General features: G+C 35.7%; 1 protein-coding gene across 1 annotated transcript in view; it reads right to left on the bottom strand.

Moving 5' to 3' along the window:
* Positions 1 to 8762, bottom strand: part of LOC145999237 (uncharacterized) — a 41505-nt gene extending 32743 nt beyond the window's left edge. The window contains exon 1 of the mRNA XM_083136172.1: positions 8754 to 8762. Coding sequence (XP_082992298.1) covers positions 8754 to 8762 — 9 coding nt within the window. The remainder of the gene's footprint in view (positions 1 to 8753) is intronic.
* Positions 8763 to 16219: the final 7457 nt, after the last annotated feature.

The following is a 16219-nucleotide window of genomic DNA, read 5'->3' on the forward strand; positions in this document are numbered from 1 at the left end:
CTTTACTTTTGTGCATACATTCTATATACAATAAGAATATTTTATGGAATAATAGACTATATAACTATTTTACAATATACGCAGATTCCCTTTCTCTTTTGAACCCCGTGCTGGGATAATATACAACTATTTTTTTACAATATGAGCAATTACAGGTTCCCTTTTTCTATCGAGCCCTCACGTTATGGCGCCACTTGCAAAGTTAAGCTTGGTTGCCCCACATTGGGCGCCACTTGTAAAGTTAAGCTTGGTTGGCCCACGTTGCCTAGCACACGACATGCCGGCCCGGTCCCCTTGAAAGACCAATACTGGGCATCGCTGCCTACCAATTATCTTTTTGTTATAATATATATATGCCACGACTACACTCAGTTCCTGCGGGGCATGAGAGTCCGCATCCCAAGGTTCGGGTAAGGGTCTTCCTTTGAATAATAAAATTAAAATTAAATTTATGCTTACTCATCTAAGACTCCAAAATAAGGTAACCATTCTCATGCTTGAACTTCCATCGTGATCGCACCCGCATCCCACTGACCAGTGAGGATACGCATGCGAGTCGTGAGCGAAATCAGCATAATCGAATCTGACGTCTTATGGATTGATAAAGCCTCCGCCTCACTGACCAGTGACGGCGGGACACCTCACCAAACCAAAAGGATGCCAGTTAATTTGTACTTATGAGACAAATTTACTGGAAATACCTATTAACGCAGGGCAAGAAATTTCAAGTTTGAAGTCAGTCGCCGGACTAAAATGTTTGGTCGCCACTATTTGATATTGATAAATAATAAAAATATGAGCAATTATTAAAAAGTTAGGAATTAATGTTTGTGTAGCGCTGTCGTTCTGCACTGAAGTACCACTTATCAATCGCAGCTGCTGGGTCAAACTCTGACAGGGAGGATGGGGGGGGGGGGGTGTCAGTTTACGAAAACTCTGAGCAAATCATCCAGTGTCTCAGACTTCAGAGAGTTCCTGTAAGTAGTCTTGAGTCTGTTGTGACAGTTCAAACCTCCCCCACATGAGGCTGTGCTCATTGGCAGAACAGCACAAAATGTCAAAATCTGGAGCAAATTGGGGAATCTTGCTGAACACTTCGTACTGTGGATCTTCTCCAGCGTCCGATTCAAAGCTGCAAAGGAAACAAAAGTTTGTATTCTGTTCACTCTGCTGACAGAACATCCATTTTCTCATTATAAAGGCTCGAGTTCAAGTATATGTAGAGCTTCTTTATTTCTTCTATCACAAACTGAAGAATATTTTCTTTGATAGGCCAACCCACGGTGTCGAAAACATGGAGAGATGCAATCGCATCTGTTGACATAGACGGCAATGTTTCTGTGATGTACACCTTCGCATTGTTAATTAAGTTTCCTCTAACAGTCTGAAACTCTTGAACATCCCTGATCTTCCCTGAAATGGATACATGGTCCAAGAAATCTTGTTCGCTTGGTCCAACATTAGATTCCAGGTCAGAATAAACTGAAATACAGTGTTCAATTCTTATTTTCAGAGATGAAATCAAAATATTCTTATTTTGTAGTGCCACGCTTAAAGGGTTCAATTGCCCGTAGAAATCCAAAAGGAAGTACAGAAGCTTAACAAATTTAAATTGCTTCAAACTTTTCAGCAAATCCTTAGCTTTAGCGCCATCATTGTCTCTTCTATGGGCCACCTGTTCAAGATGGGTCACAACAGCTTTCCATGATTGCAAGAGAGCTCTTATTGCACGTTCTTTGCTGGCTAACCACCTAATAGTGTGGATATCACTCAGTTTTAGAATTTCTTCTATAACTTCTGCCGATTCTCTCAAGAGGTGAAGTCTTGAAGCGTGTTTGACACACATTTGAAACAACGAAATTTTAGTCGCCAGCCCAAAACGTTTGGTCGCCAATGGCGACCTGGCGACCGGAAATTTCGCGCCCTGTATTAACGATTACAAATTTTATTTACAAATCCAAACATAGTTAAGTTAAAAGAAAAATATACAAACTTCTGATCAAAAGAAAATTAGAATGCCAAAAAATAAAATTTAGATCAATAACGACTCCGTAACATAGACTGAAACTTGGTTTAGAATAAACATAAAACCCAGAGAGCTCTCTCTTATATAACATGTCCATATCCCATCATAGAACTAACCCAGCTTTAACTTGGTTTCAATAAACAGGTGACAAATTATTCAGTAATGGTCGACAAAATTACTATTAACCAAAACCAAAGAAAAATTTGAATAACATCTTTTCGTAAATTTCTATTCGTGCTTCTGTCATATTTTCACATCTGCATTATGTTCTCTAGAACTCATGAGGTAAACTACCATCTTCAGGGTCAACCTCTAATAACATTCATAACAAAATATAAGGGGAGCCTTTCTCTACCCAATATCAAAGCCATATCTCGGCCACAAATTACAAATGTCCACGTGGAATTCCGTAACATAATAGGGGACTCTATGTTTTCCCTTTTTGGCTACTCACATTGCAAAAGCAAAACAATAGACTTTTACAATAAATGATTTCTAGAAAAACTTATATTCGACCGGTCACCTATTATAACTGTTTCAAATTACATCTAAATAAAACCTAAATAAGAGAAACCAATAAACTTTCCTCAACGTTACGGATACTCAGACTTTAAAATGGACATGAAAACTATATAAGCTGTGAGATTTAAAAGGCACCCTCTGACCAAAGGTATGCTCTCGGATTAAAGTAATAAAGAAACAAATTTATTTAAATGAACCTCCTGACCAGGAGAATTCAGAATGATTTAAAAATTACTCGACGAGAAGGATGTATATCTTGAATTTATATCGGAGTCACACTGACCAGTGACAACTTCGACAGAATTTAAAATGTATGAATAATTTCGAAGTTTAAATTATTAAGATTAAATATTTAAATATGAATCAAATTATTTATATGCCTGCCAAAATCCCCTTTAAGGATCATGCTGACCAGCACAAATCCCGAAAGGTGGCTTACGGAAAACCTCGGACATTGTGGAAGGGAGAGCTGACCAGCCACTCCCCACACAAAGCCCGTATTCTCCCAGCCCTGGACCTCGACAAGCGATTTAATCACCTAACAATTCCTGAATCTACTGCTATACTGATTATTTTGCCAGCGAAACGGCTGGTATTTATACTCGCGGGATTGCGCAATTCTATTACCCAACAAAAGATTTGGACAAACTGAAAAGTTATTTTTAGCTTAAACAATTACCCCTTCCAAAAAGGCATATCGGGAAACACAATGAAAGCTAAACTTATTTAAAAACCTGCGCAGCGCTGAACAAAAAAGAACCCATTGTTGTTAAGAAAGAAAAATAATGCAAGCTTCAACTTGCTTCGCATTCTTTTTCGCTTGGCAGAAACTGCGTTACAATTTTAACAAGGATATAATATACATTCAAAAGATTAGAACTCCAAAATAATATATACGAGGGTTATCGAAAAGTAATTTGAATAATAAAGAAATTTACCAAAATTTATCAATCGTTACAGGTATTGGGTTATGACCCCCACAAACCCCTCCTAGGGCACTCCACTGAAAGTAGGCTATTTATTTTGGAGTGTCAAAGCTGGTAGAATATATTATCTTTTGTTTAATTTATTTTCCACTTTTTTTCCCCAAGAAAAGACATTCGTTGAAATAGATGAGTCATGCACAGCATAAGATTCAGAGACATGTTTTGATAGGATGTGGGCCAAGCCTGGAATTGATCTGTGCATGTACAATCTCTGCTGTAATTCTTCCTTTGCCTAATGTGCCGAGAGTAGTGACTTGTGAATGTCCGTTATCTGTGACAGGAAATGGAGAGGACTGTCATAAATACCCTTTTGGTAAGGTTCTCAAAGACCTAACTAATCTTAACAAAGTCAGTGAAAATGATAACACTTCTTAGGTCAAGACTACAGGTGTATGGCTTAGAGACAATATGCAAATACAATTAAATATAGCTTTTTATATGGTAAAGTATGTTGTGATCTTCAGAAGTACCACTTAAAGAAAAGGTTGAGTAAGGTAAGGTAAAAAAAAATGTCAAGAAAGCCTTATACCAGTTAAATCAATATGCCTGATATGTTGGAGTACAAGTTTCATATGTGAAGAAAGTAACTCACTTAAATGCCAGAATTGAAATCATGTCTTTGTGCCAAGCCAAGGAAAACTAAAGGAAAAGCATGAAGTCTGTTCTGTTTTTTATGCATCTCCTGTTTCAAAACTGAGGAGGCTGATTGCAGAAAAACAATAAAGTGATCTTGCTCGAAAAACTATTCACATCCTACAAGGAGCGCAAAGGAAACTGGAAAGTTGCTTTTCACTAAGTATTTGAGTCCCAAAAAAAATGGGGTTTCGCCCCCTCCTGCCCCCCTGAAAAAAATGATATGAAAAGTTCAAAATGCACATAGAAATTATCGCTGGCATGTAAGAAACAGAAAAATATTTGCATCATTGTCGTATGACCAATGTAACTTGAGTTGTACCCCCAAAAGGAATGGGGCCACTGATTCAAGCTTCAAAATGCAGCGGTACCTTGAAATGACTATAGCTCACAAAACTAAATGCCCTAGAGATATGAAAGATATAACGTTGTACGCAGAATAAATCACAGATTCAGACAATATATAATTTATGCACATTTGGCGTACATATGGAGGGGGAAAGGGGGGAAATCCCCTCAAAAATACTTTTCTTAAAAAAAATTGTGTTTCCCCCCGCTCCCCGAAAAAATGTCAAAATGCACAAAATTCAAAATTTATGCAAATTTGGCGTATATATGGAGGGGGAAGGGAGAAAACCCCCAAAAATTATATTAAAAAATTGTCACTTCACCCAAAAAATGTCCTCGCACTTGGGCACAAAATGACACCTACGCACAACACTCACGGACGAAAAGCTAGAACGCAGTGAAGAATGAGCGCCGATTCTTACAGCTGCTTGAAATTCTATTTTTAGAGAATGCAGGGTAACCCCTGTCGCAACTTGTGGACACTTGTGCTAAAAAAACAAAGGTTTCCTTCAGCGCGCTTCGAAATTCCATTCTCACAACGCAGATTCAACAACCAGTCTTCCCCCTCCCCCACCCCCTGCTTGCGCCCTCACGGAAAACTTTCATTTTGACATCGGATACTTATAAACAAGCTTCCTTCGAATGCAGTTAACAGGAGGGAGTGAAAAGCATTGCTTTAGAACAACAAAGCCGGTCTTCCTTTGTCGGCAAAAATTTGACCTTGAAAAGAGACGCAAAAGAGAAGTCCCTTTTCCCACCTTTTCCCCTCCATTTTCATGAAGACGAAAAAAAATGCAAACAACATTTCTGTTAAATACATGTGTTAGGAACAATATAAAAAAAATCGAAATTCTAGCCAAAAATAGAAACGTTATAACGTAAAAACTACGACCTTGACACAGCATCTCGATCGAGATGCTTGGGACCGTGAGGCTTACATTTGGGAATCTCACCCGAGACGCTTGGGAGCCAAAAGGTTAAAACTTAAGAAAAGGAAAGCAAGTGTGACAATCCTTTGAGTGGCCAGTACAATCATATAATTGAAATTATAAGAAGAAAAATTTAAATGAGCAAAAAACTAATGTTGAAAAGGTCAGAATCATCATTTTGATTGCTACCAATTGGTCAAGAAAAAATATGTGATGAACTGAAGGTTTCTGATAATTTACTTAGGAACTTAGTGAAAGAACAAAGAATCCTGCCTGATTTAACAAAGATTGAATAGGAAACTGGAACTGACAATACCAACTGGTCATGGGTACCTAATAAATCAAACCTTTTGCACAGAAATTTCGCAGATTTTCAATTGTCATACCTTGTAATTTCAATTTATGGTAAGTCAAGTATTAAAACCTTATGTTACTATATTTTCTGAGCCTTTATTTAACCCAAATTTAAAAAAGAAAAAGAAAATACTTCATTATTCTAAGTATGGAATGTATTGTAGTTTAACCTTACTTTGCAAGGTCAGAAATTACGTGACATACGTTACCTCATATTGACCAAAAGGAGTTGAATCTAAAAGTTGAGATTTTTACTGTGAGTTAGGTTCATGAAGGGCTTCCTATGTACCAAATTTCAGAATTTTTAAAGGGGACCCATCTGAGATATTTAGCCCCGAAAACTGTCAAAATTCAATGAACGGCCATGTTTGAGCCCATGCTGTAAAAAAGGGGTGCATTTCTAAGCACTGATATTTTATTTACAGACACCCTGCAGGTAGGTCTACACGTGAAAAAAAATTAAGCCTTAGACTGAAACCCTTCATTAAAAAAATCGGGCTTAAAAATGCAATTTTTTAACTATTGTTACCCCATTTTACACCACAATTTTTGTACTTATGATGCAATTTCAAGCAAAACATACCTGTATATCATAGGAAGTACACTTCATTAGCTACAAAATAAATTTTGTTTCAGGTCTCTACCTTTAATGGTTTTTGAGATATTAAGGTTTCTGTATACTGCTACATGAGCAGCCTCCCCGATGGCGCAGTGGTTGCGTCGTCGCCTTGTAAACAAGGGGTCCCAGGTTCGATACCCGGTGGAGGCACAAGTGGTTTGGATTCCACTTTAAACTGTAGTTCCAGTCCTGATTAGCCTTACTGTGCATAAAGTGGACTTAAAACACCAAATCAATCAATCAATCAATGCTACATGAGCAAAAAAGCCATGCGCCATGTCGGAAACATGGCTGCTCCAGGAGAACTAAAGACAATAATTTTTTTGAACATTGGTTCTGATATCTAGCAAAATGTACAAACCTATGTACTAAAAACGAAATTTTTCTAAAATGGTCATGCAACCATCACTGGATGGTTTGGCACTCTAAAAATGTATTCTAGACAGTTTTGAAGAAAAAAACATTGTAGAGCATTGCATAGCAACATGGAGAAAATAAGTTTTTCATCCACCATTTTGAAACAAATTGTTAAATTTGGTTCACAAGTTTCTAGCTGCAGAAATAATTTTACCTAAATAATTCTAAATAATAGTTTTTCTTGTATGTACGCATTGCTTGCATTGTAGAATTATTATTTTCCTATAGTTTGCGGTTATTACAAGCATAAGAAAACTGTTTTTCGTTGTGATGTTTCAATAATCTCCAATTATTAATGAGATAGGTACGGATATCATACTCTACATCAGATATGTAGATGATGTGCTGATTATTGCTAAAAATGAGAACACCATCATGGACTTATTTAAGTTGTTAAATGAATCACATCGTCGCATAAAATTCACTTGCGAACCCATGAATAACAATGTAATTTCTTTCCTTGATTTGCAAATTAAGACAAGTGACTCAACAATTCAAACATCAGTCCATAGGAAAAAATTATCAGGGGAAAAATACATCCATGCCAATTCAGAACATTCGCGTATAACAATGGATAATATATTTTTAATTTTTTTCCTGAGAGCACAAAGACTATGTTCTCATAATAAGAATATCAAAAATGAAGAAGAAAGGCCTTTTAATATAGCAAAAGAAAATGACTTTCACACTAACAGAATAAACCAAATCAAAAACAAGTTGCAAGAAAACTAAAGGAAAAGAGAAATACAGACAAAGATCTGTTGAAAAGAAATTTGTGTGTATTCTATCCCACAAGTGATTCTCACATAAAATTGCCAAAATTTTTAGAAGTTTTAATTTCAAAATTGTTTTTAGATCAGCAAGAAGTTTGGAATGTACATTTAATTAATTCAAAATGAGAAACTCTCTACCAGATGTGGAAACCACAGGAATATATAATATAAATTGTTCATGTTCAAAGGATTATGTAGGAAAAACGGCAAGGGAAATGCCAATAAGATGGCACGAACACGATTTGGATATTATAAATCTAAACCCAAGAACAGGTTTGTCAGCTCACATCATCGAAGAGAAGCATTTGATTAAAACGAGAAGGGTTTTAAAAAGATTGACGGGAAACATAGAGTTGAATGTCTGGGAAGCTTCGTTCATTGAAAAAGAACACTGGAATAAATTAAATAATGAAAATGGTAACATAGATCCAGTATGGAGTTTACTTTTTCACAAATGGAGTAAGCCAACATCTTTAAAATTTAATGTAACAGAAAACATCAAAAGACTTTGTGAAAACAAGGCAGCCAGGCAGGATGGTAATCACCATCACAACTATGGCTATGATCAAGAATATGTGGAGCTCTATACCTTCACTCACCCCCTGTGACTTCACAGTATGTGTTATCTACCTCAAAAGTAAATATTTATTACAAATTAAATGTTCCCTTTATATTTTGTCTTGAGACAAAAATATACACATTCCTCTTTACAATTGCTACAGATGAACATCTGGATTCCCTACCAAACTTGTAAAATTTATTGTAAACTGCATTTTTAAATTATACAAAAGCTTTGTATATTTCTATTCCTATTATATTTTGGTCATTCCAGTTATATATTGCATGTCCTCACTTTCCTAGCTACATTCACATCTCTTACTCAGTATGGCCACTGTTGGACCATGATAAAATACAAGTATAATTCCTGGTTTAAGGTGAACTTTCCAAAAATTCAAGGGTATAAACAAATGTTTTCTCTATTTCAACCTTACATATTACTACCTTTCACCCTCCCACAAATATAACTAACAATCTAAAAGGTCTGCGTGATTAAAGGCCGACACACACATCTCTGCCGTGGTGCAGATCACAATTTTTGTTTCACCTCCCTGCCTCTTATCATCACGTGCATCCCTGCTCGCTAACCTTCGCCATTGTTGCCAATTGTCATTCCATTCCTGGACACACTCACGCAAACATAATTGAAAACAATTCAATAGAGCTCCAGCTCATGGCTCACACTGTTCAACAGGAAGATTAATTTGGAAATATAGCATGATGTAATGGTTTCTTATTTTATGCAGTGCACTTTCATTGGCTAGTTAGTAACTAGTGTGGCCAACTGTATTAATGAAGCACTTTTCTATCACTAAGGACAAAGTGACTGTGAGTTTCGTTGGATTGGAAGCACCATAATATTATCTTAAGTACTTGACCGGTTTGATGTTGTGTGCTTGTGTGTGTATGTGAGTGTTTGGTAAGTGAACATTGAATTCCATAATGCCTCCAGTACTATTGATCATACTTCATCACTTTAGAATTGTTCAAAAAAAAAAAAGATTATGTGGATGCATGAGCATTTCTGTATTTCAACTCTCGGCTCCATAACATGTTCTTGTAGGAATTGTACGAAGGAAGGAAGCTGGTATTTTTGCTGCTTAATGCGATGTATATTGTTTTCTTTGTTAAAATTGGCATGCTTTGATGGCAAGTTCATAACAAAAGAGAAATCCATGCAGCTTATCGTCTGGTGGCAATATATGTACTTGTTATTCTTTTCTTCTTATTCTTGTTATTGTTGTGGAAGCCAGTTTCGTTTGTAAATGTACAACAAAGGCAGCTGACTGTCACCCATCATAGAGAGGCAATAATACTGCTTAAGGAGAAGTGTTTGTGGTCCAATTGTCAAGGTTTAACACGTTCGCAGCACAGATTATTAGTTCTCAAACCAGTAGTAGTGTCAGTCATGTATCACATGTCGTTGCAGTTCCAGTACCAGTGTGGATGGGCTTATTGGGAGCGAACAGTTAAAATGCCACCAAGCCAATTAATGCAATGGAAAAATAATACATTGTTTACTTTATTTGAAATCACACAAATAATGAATCACTATGAAGAAGTCTTCTTTTGCATCATTTTGGGTAATTTTATGCATGTGTTAGTCCAAATTTAGCAAAGTTTTAGTCCATATGTATGTACATATAAAGCCACTTGTTAGCATGTTAACTCGTTATAATGCATGGTATTTAAAACTCAATGTTTAGATAGAGCTGAGTTCTCTAATTTCCCTTGTTCTATGAACAGATGTGCCTCAGTTCACTGAAGCGATTTCTCTATCGAACAGATTAGCAATACTGGTTCACACATTCCGCTGCACCAATCGCGGCGGAGATATGTGTGTCGGCCAATACAACGTATCCACAAAATACTAATTCAATTAAATGACAAATGTACACACTCACATATCGTATATTTATACATACATAATATTTAATTTCAGTTGCGGAGTAGTTTACATTTTCCATTTCACTTGTTCATGCTTGGAATACATACATCTACAAACACAAGTCACAAATGTTAAGGAATACATTAATCAACAAAAAAATTGTTAATTGTATAAGAATTTAAAATTCAAATTTTAATTTTTTGAAATTAATTTGTTGTATTTCCAGTGGTATTCTAAAAGTTGGTAGTGTGTGCAGCAGGCCAATATTTTAAATATTATTAAAATGACACTTTATTAAATTGTGAGTGTGGCATGCACCCATTATGGGTGCGTTCCGAAAGTCTTAATGAAACAAACACATTCAATGAAAATAACTGGGCTCGTGAATCTGGTGAAACCAGTTATTTTACAGACTTATGGGATGCTCTAGGCGAAAGTGCAGGCATAGCTTTTTTTTTTTAGAACATTTCCACATGGTGTTCAGCGGAAGGAATGTTCTTAATGGCAAAAATAAACACTATTGTGGACACTGTTACTCATTTTAATCACATTCTAAGAACATACTCATCTTGTGCATGTTGCTTCATATTGCTATCTGTTAAAATTACAATACATTTTCGAAGTAGTTCAGTTTGTATCCATCAAGCACACGTGTTGTCTGCAAGCAGCAGACGATTATCACTGAACAAACCAGCCTCCTGGCCTGTGCGTTTGGTGAATCTCGTTCTTGCACAAAACGTACGGAATGCGACTTTTGGGACAACATAATGAATCTCACAGAAGCACTTGTGGGACAGCCAGTTACCATAACTCGTTTAACGTGTTAAACTCGTGCGACTTTCGGAACGGGTCCTATACTCTTGAAAAAGAAAAGACGAAGCATTTGCAAGCAATGAGGGAGCATTCTTCTTATGTGATCAAATGTATCAATAACCTAGTAAATGGAATAAACACTGTATGATAGAACAGGGGTTCCCAAACTGTTTCGTTTCATGACACCCTTAGTGTTTCAAGATACTTCTGCAGCGCCTAAGTCAGAATGTAAGCCTATCTAGCACTTGCAAGGCTCAGTTAGTGTAGTTTGGTTGCTTGCCTTAAGTTGAAAAAATAAACACATATTTCAAATTCAGAAACATTTTACACGTAAAAAGTACTAAATAAGCACATATTTGGAAGTGTCATTTCAGTGAAAGTATTGGAACATTTTGCGACACCCCTGTAAGCCACTTGGCTAGAATATTTTGGAAAGGATTTTTTTGTACATATATGTGTAGTCAATTTGGAACCATGTGAGTAGCGAAACTTTTAGTTTGGTTTTGTTTACATGGTTAATACGGGTTCCACTTTTGAATCAGAAGTATGAAATGTACACTATATAATTACAAGCAAAGTTGCACTAAATGTAGACAGGAATGGCATTTTTGGGAGTCATACTAGCTACATCCCTGTTTTGGATGTAATACAGAATTGTGAAATAGTAAGATGGAATGTAGTCTCTCTTTCCCCCTGCTGAACTTTCGTCAATTATTTGCAGATTATCATGTGAGGCTCGAAGGAAGTTTTGTGCTCAAGGCCAGATCAAGATGTGATCAGGTGTTTAAAGAATTTAGGGGCATTATTCTACTGCTAGGAGTCCTAAAGGTGACCCACCTAATCTAACAATCAAAGGATTTCAGAATATTTTATTAATACCAAGAGCCCTAACCTAAACTGACTAACAATAACAAAAACATTTAGGAGTGAAATAATACTCCTTCACATCCCACACATGTGAAATAAGATGGTAGCAGCAGTCTGTATCTAAGACAACAGTAAATGAATGACTGCTTGCAAAAAATCAGATAGAAGTGCTTGGGAGGGAAAAATTGTTCTCCAGAAAAAGTGAGTAAGTAGTCACAAAACCTCTTAAGTATGTTTTAACAGACATAATTAGAAATCAATCCATGTAAAATACCACAGCAATCTAGTCGGTAAGGACCAGCCCCTGTGACGGAGTGATTAGCACATCGTGCTACAATGCCATGGGTCCCGGCTTTGAATCCAGGTCTGGGCATGAATGTTTGTGAGTGTTCATTCATCAATTTCATCATATCATCACTCATCCCTATCTTCGGAAATTAGCCAAAAGTGGCACAAAAAGCAAAGTAAAATAAAGAAAATCACTCACACTCTAGTTGGTAGGGCATTTGACTGTCACGTGGGAGACCCAGGTTGTTTCCAGGGTGGGTGATCTAAGGTCGGAATTTTTCTGACCTTGTCCCTACAAAAATTGGTTCTGGGGTATCTGGGGGCAACCTTGGGGAATAAAGGCAGATGGAGCATAGTGCTGGTCACATCACCTCCAAAAGAACAGAGACTGAAAATGTGCGGGGCCCTACCCCCACATCCCCTAAATGTGCATTCATGGCCATGAAACAATTGGAATTAAACAATAGGCACTTGGACAGGCAGATGCTGATAATAATAAAGATCTTGCTGCGACTGAATTCAGTTGCTGGTGCTGAAAATAATTCTACTTCTTTTTTCTGTCAGGTTACACATGTTGGTATAATTCTGTTAGAATTTTGACAATTTCTTGGTTGTATCACTCTTGATTATCTGCCTCTCTTTACTAATCATGATGATAAGGATGAGTGATGATCAGATGTACAAAATTTTGTTGATGGGATTAAAAGCTTGGCCACAGAGCCAACAAAATTTACCTTCGACACAAATTGGAAACATGCTTGTCATGAGGATGCTGATATATTCAGGAATATCATTCAGCATATTGTTGCCATATACCATGTAGGCCCCTACATGGCCGTGTCTGTAGTTCATACATGATCCATGTGCATTTGACACAATGCACAATTGCAAACACATTCTTGAAATTTACATATTTTTGCATTTCTTAGTATTTACACATGGTTCTACACATTTTGTATGTGCATGCAACTGGTTCAGACACATAAAAATTGTGGAAGTATTTCATGATAGAAGTACGTGGGCCACATGTCAGGACTAAATACATCAGATATTCGAGTTTCTGCATTGCAAACAAATTTTATGTTATGTAAAACATGAATATATATTAATTGCAAAAAAAAATCAACATACATTTAGATCGGTACATTTGGTCACCAGCCCTACATGGGTAATGGTTTCGAAAGTTGAATGATTTTTTCAACGTTTTTACACATTGTACAATGTGTATGTATAATATGGGATGTAGTTTCATTATTTATGAAATGGGAACTTATTATGAGCAGACAAAAATGTTATGCTTTCTTTTTTTTCCAAATATAAAATATATAATTAAAAAATAACAAATATTTGCTCACGCTCTATCTCTCTCACTCTAGTTTTACTAGCATTTTATTTACATATAGTAGCTCTTGGCTTCCAATGAAAACAATTGAGTAAGCATGTATTTATTTGGGCAACAGAATGAGTGTTTTTATTGTTGTTGTTGATTAGGTTTATTTTACTTCGCTTTTCTGCCACACTTGGTTATCGCGAAGATGAGGATGAGAGTGATATATGATGGAATTGATGAAGGCCGGGATTCGAACACTGACGAGCATGCATTCTTGTTCCTGTGTGTTGTACTCTGCAGTGAATAATGAAATGAAAAATTTATTCCAAAACTTAAAAAGCCAAATGAATATCATTGAAGAAACTACAAAAATGTGTGTATTGTTATCTGTTTATCCCCTTAAATATATTGAATTTTTGGTAACAGTTAGAGTTTGTTCATAAGTTTGGAAAAACTGCATATCAGCTGACGATAGACAACGTGAGTCAAGATTTGCCAGCCGAATTAGCAATGACCAAAAAAACATAATCCCAAGTTGTAAAATGTTCCGCTATGCATATAAGGTAAGTACAAATGTAAATAATTCGGAAAAAAATGAGTTAAATGTGTTTTCACTATATCTAACTAGTAACATAATTTTTACATGGTTCCTCCATTCATATTGGGGGTTAGGCGTAGAGCTGACAACTCTGCACTGTAAAAAGCCATGTCAAGAATCAGCAATATAAGGCCACGGATATTCCCAAGGTAAAATATTCCGGAGGTAAAATAGTCCCCCGTTCGAATCTCCGGGTGGGGACTACTTTGGGAGGTCCCTGGACTAAGGATAAGATCTACGTTAGGAATAAGGATATTAAATTTGGCACCTGGAATGTTCTGAGCCTTTACCGGCCTGGGGCATTTCAGTGTACAGTTAATGAGATAGTTAAGTATAAATTAAATGTAGTAGCTGTCCAGGAAGTTAGGTGGCCAGGAGAAGGGAATTGTAAAACTAAAAATTATACTTTTTTCTATGGTGGTACTGAAAATCATAATTTTGGAACAGGCTTTTTCATAAATAATAGAATTATCTCAGCTCTTAAAACAGTAGAATTTATTAATGATAGGATATCATATGCAGTTTTACAGGGTAGGTGGTGTAAAATTATTTTAATAAACATACATGCACCAACGGAAGATAAAGATGATAATACTAAAGATGATTTTTATACAGAGTTAGAACAGGTCTTTGATAAATTTTCTCAGTATGATATGAAAATTCTGATAGCTGACTGTAATGCACAGATTGGCAAAGAAGAGACATTTAAACCCACGATTGGTAAAGAAAGTCTTCATGAATTAAGTAATGATAATGGTATAAGATTGATTACTTCTGCAACCTCAAAGAATTTAATTGTGAAAAGTACCACTTTTAAACATAAAGATATCCATAAATATACCTGGTCTTCTCCAGATGGTAAAACTCATAATCAGATAGATCATATTCTCATTGATAAGAGAAGGCATACTAGTATAATTGACATTCGTACACATAGAGGTGCTGACTGTGCCAGTGACCATTATTTAGTAATTGCTAAATTAAGAGAAAGACTCTCAGTGATAAATCATAAGCAACAAAATCTAAAAGTTCTAAAATTTGGTACAGGAAAGTTTACTGATGAAAGAATTAAGAAAGATTACCAAATGAAACTGTCAAATAGATTTGATGTTTTGCAGGATTTAAATGATGATGAAAATATAAATGAAACAGACGTAAATAAGAATTGGGAGCACATATGTAATGCAATAGAATCAGCAGCTAAAGAAAGTATAGGATACCATAAACCGAGAAAAAGTAAGCCATGGTTTGATAATGAATGTCATAATCTAATAGAAATAAGAAATCAGGCTAGACTTAGGTGGTTAAATAACTCTGATGATACAAATCTAAACAATTATAATAGAATAAAGCGAGAAGTTAACCGCACGTTTAGAAGTAAGAAAAGAGATTACTTGAAAAGCAAAATTAACGAAATTGAAACAAACAGCAAAAACAAAAATATCAGAGATTTATATAAAGGTGTAAATGAGTTTAGAAAGGGGTGGCAACCTAAAGTAACCTTGATTAAAGATAAAGACGGTGATTTTCTTGCTGACCCAAGCGATATTCTAAATAGATGGAAGAACTACTTTAATGACCTTTTAAATGTCCATGTAGGAGATAAATCAGATGTGAATGAAGTACACACAGCAGAACCTTTAGTTCCTGAACCTAACTTGACTGAAGTTAAAGATGCTATTAAAAGGCTAAAGAATAACAAAGCACCTGGCATTGATTTAATACCAGCTGAATTAATTAAATATGGTGGAAATTCATTAATATGTCAAATTCATAAATTAATTTGTTTAATATGGAATAAAGAAGATATCCCTCAACAGTGGAAAGAATCCATAATTGTTCCTGTGTTTAAAAAAGGTGATAAAATGAACTGCAATAATTACCGTGGAATTTCTCTACTCTCAACAACATATAAAATATTATCTAACATTCTTTTAACAAGACTAACCCCATATGCTAATGAAATTATAGGTGATTATCAATGTGGATTTAAACGCAACAGATCAACTACAGATCAAATTTTTCACATCAGACAGACACTTGAAAAAAAGTGGGAATATAATCAAAATGTCCATCAGCTATTCATTGATTTCAAAAAAGCATATGATTCGGTCAAAAGAGATAAATTATATAATATATTAGTAGAGTTTTGAATACCTAAGAAGCTTGTTAGTATGATAAAAGTATGCACCAGTGAAACAGAAAGTAAAATCCGTGGGGGTATTAATATGTCTGACAAATTTACAATTCATGATTTGTCTTAGAATATG

Source organism: Lepisma saccharinum, chromosome 15, assembly GCF_977018435.1.
Source record: "Lepisma saccharinum chromosome 15, izLepSacc3.1, whole genome shotgun sequence".
Lineage (NCBI taxonomy): Eukaryota > Metazoa > Arthropoda > Insecta > Zygentoma > Lepismatidae > Lepisma > Lepisma saccharinum.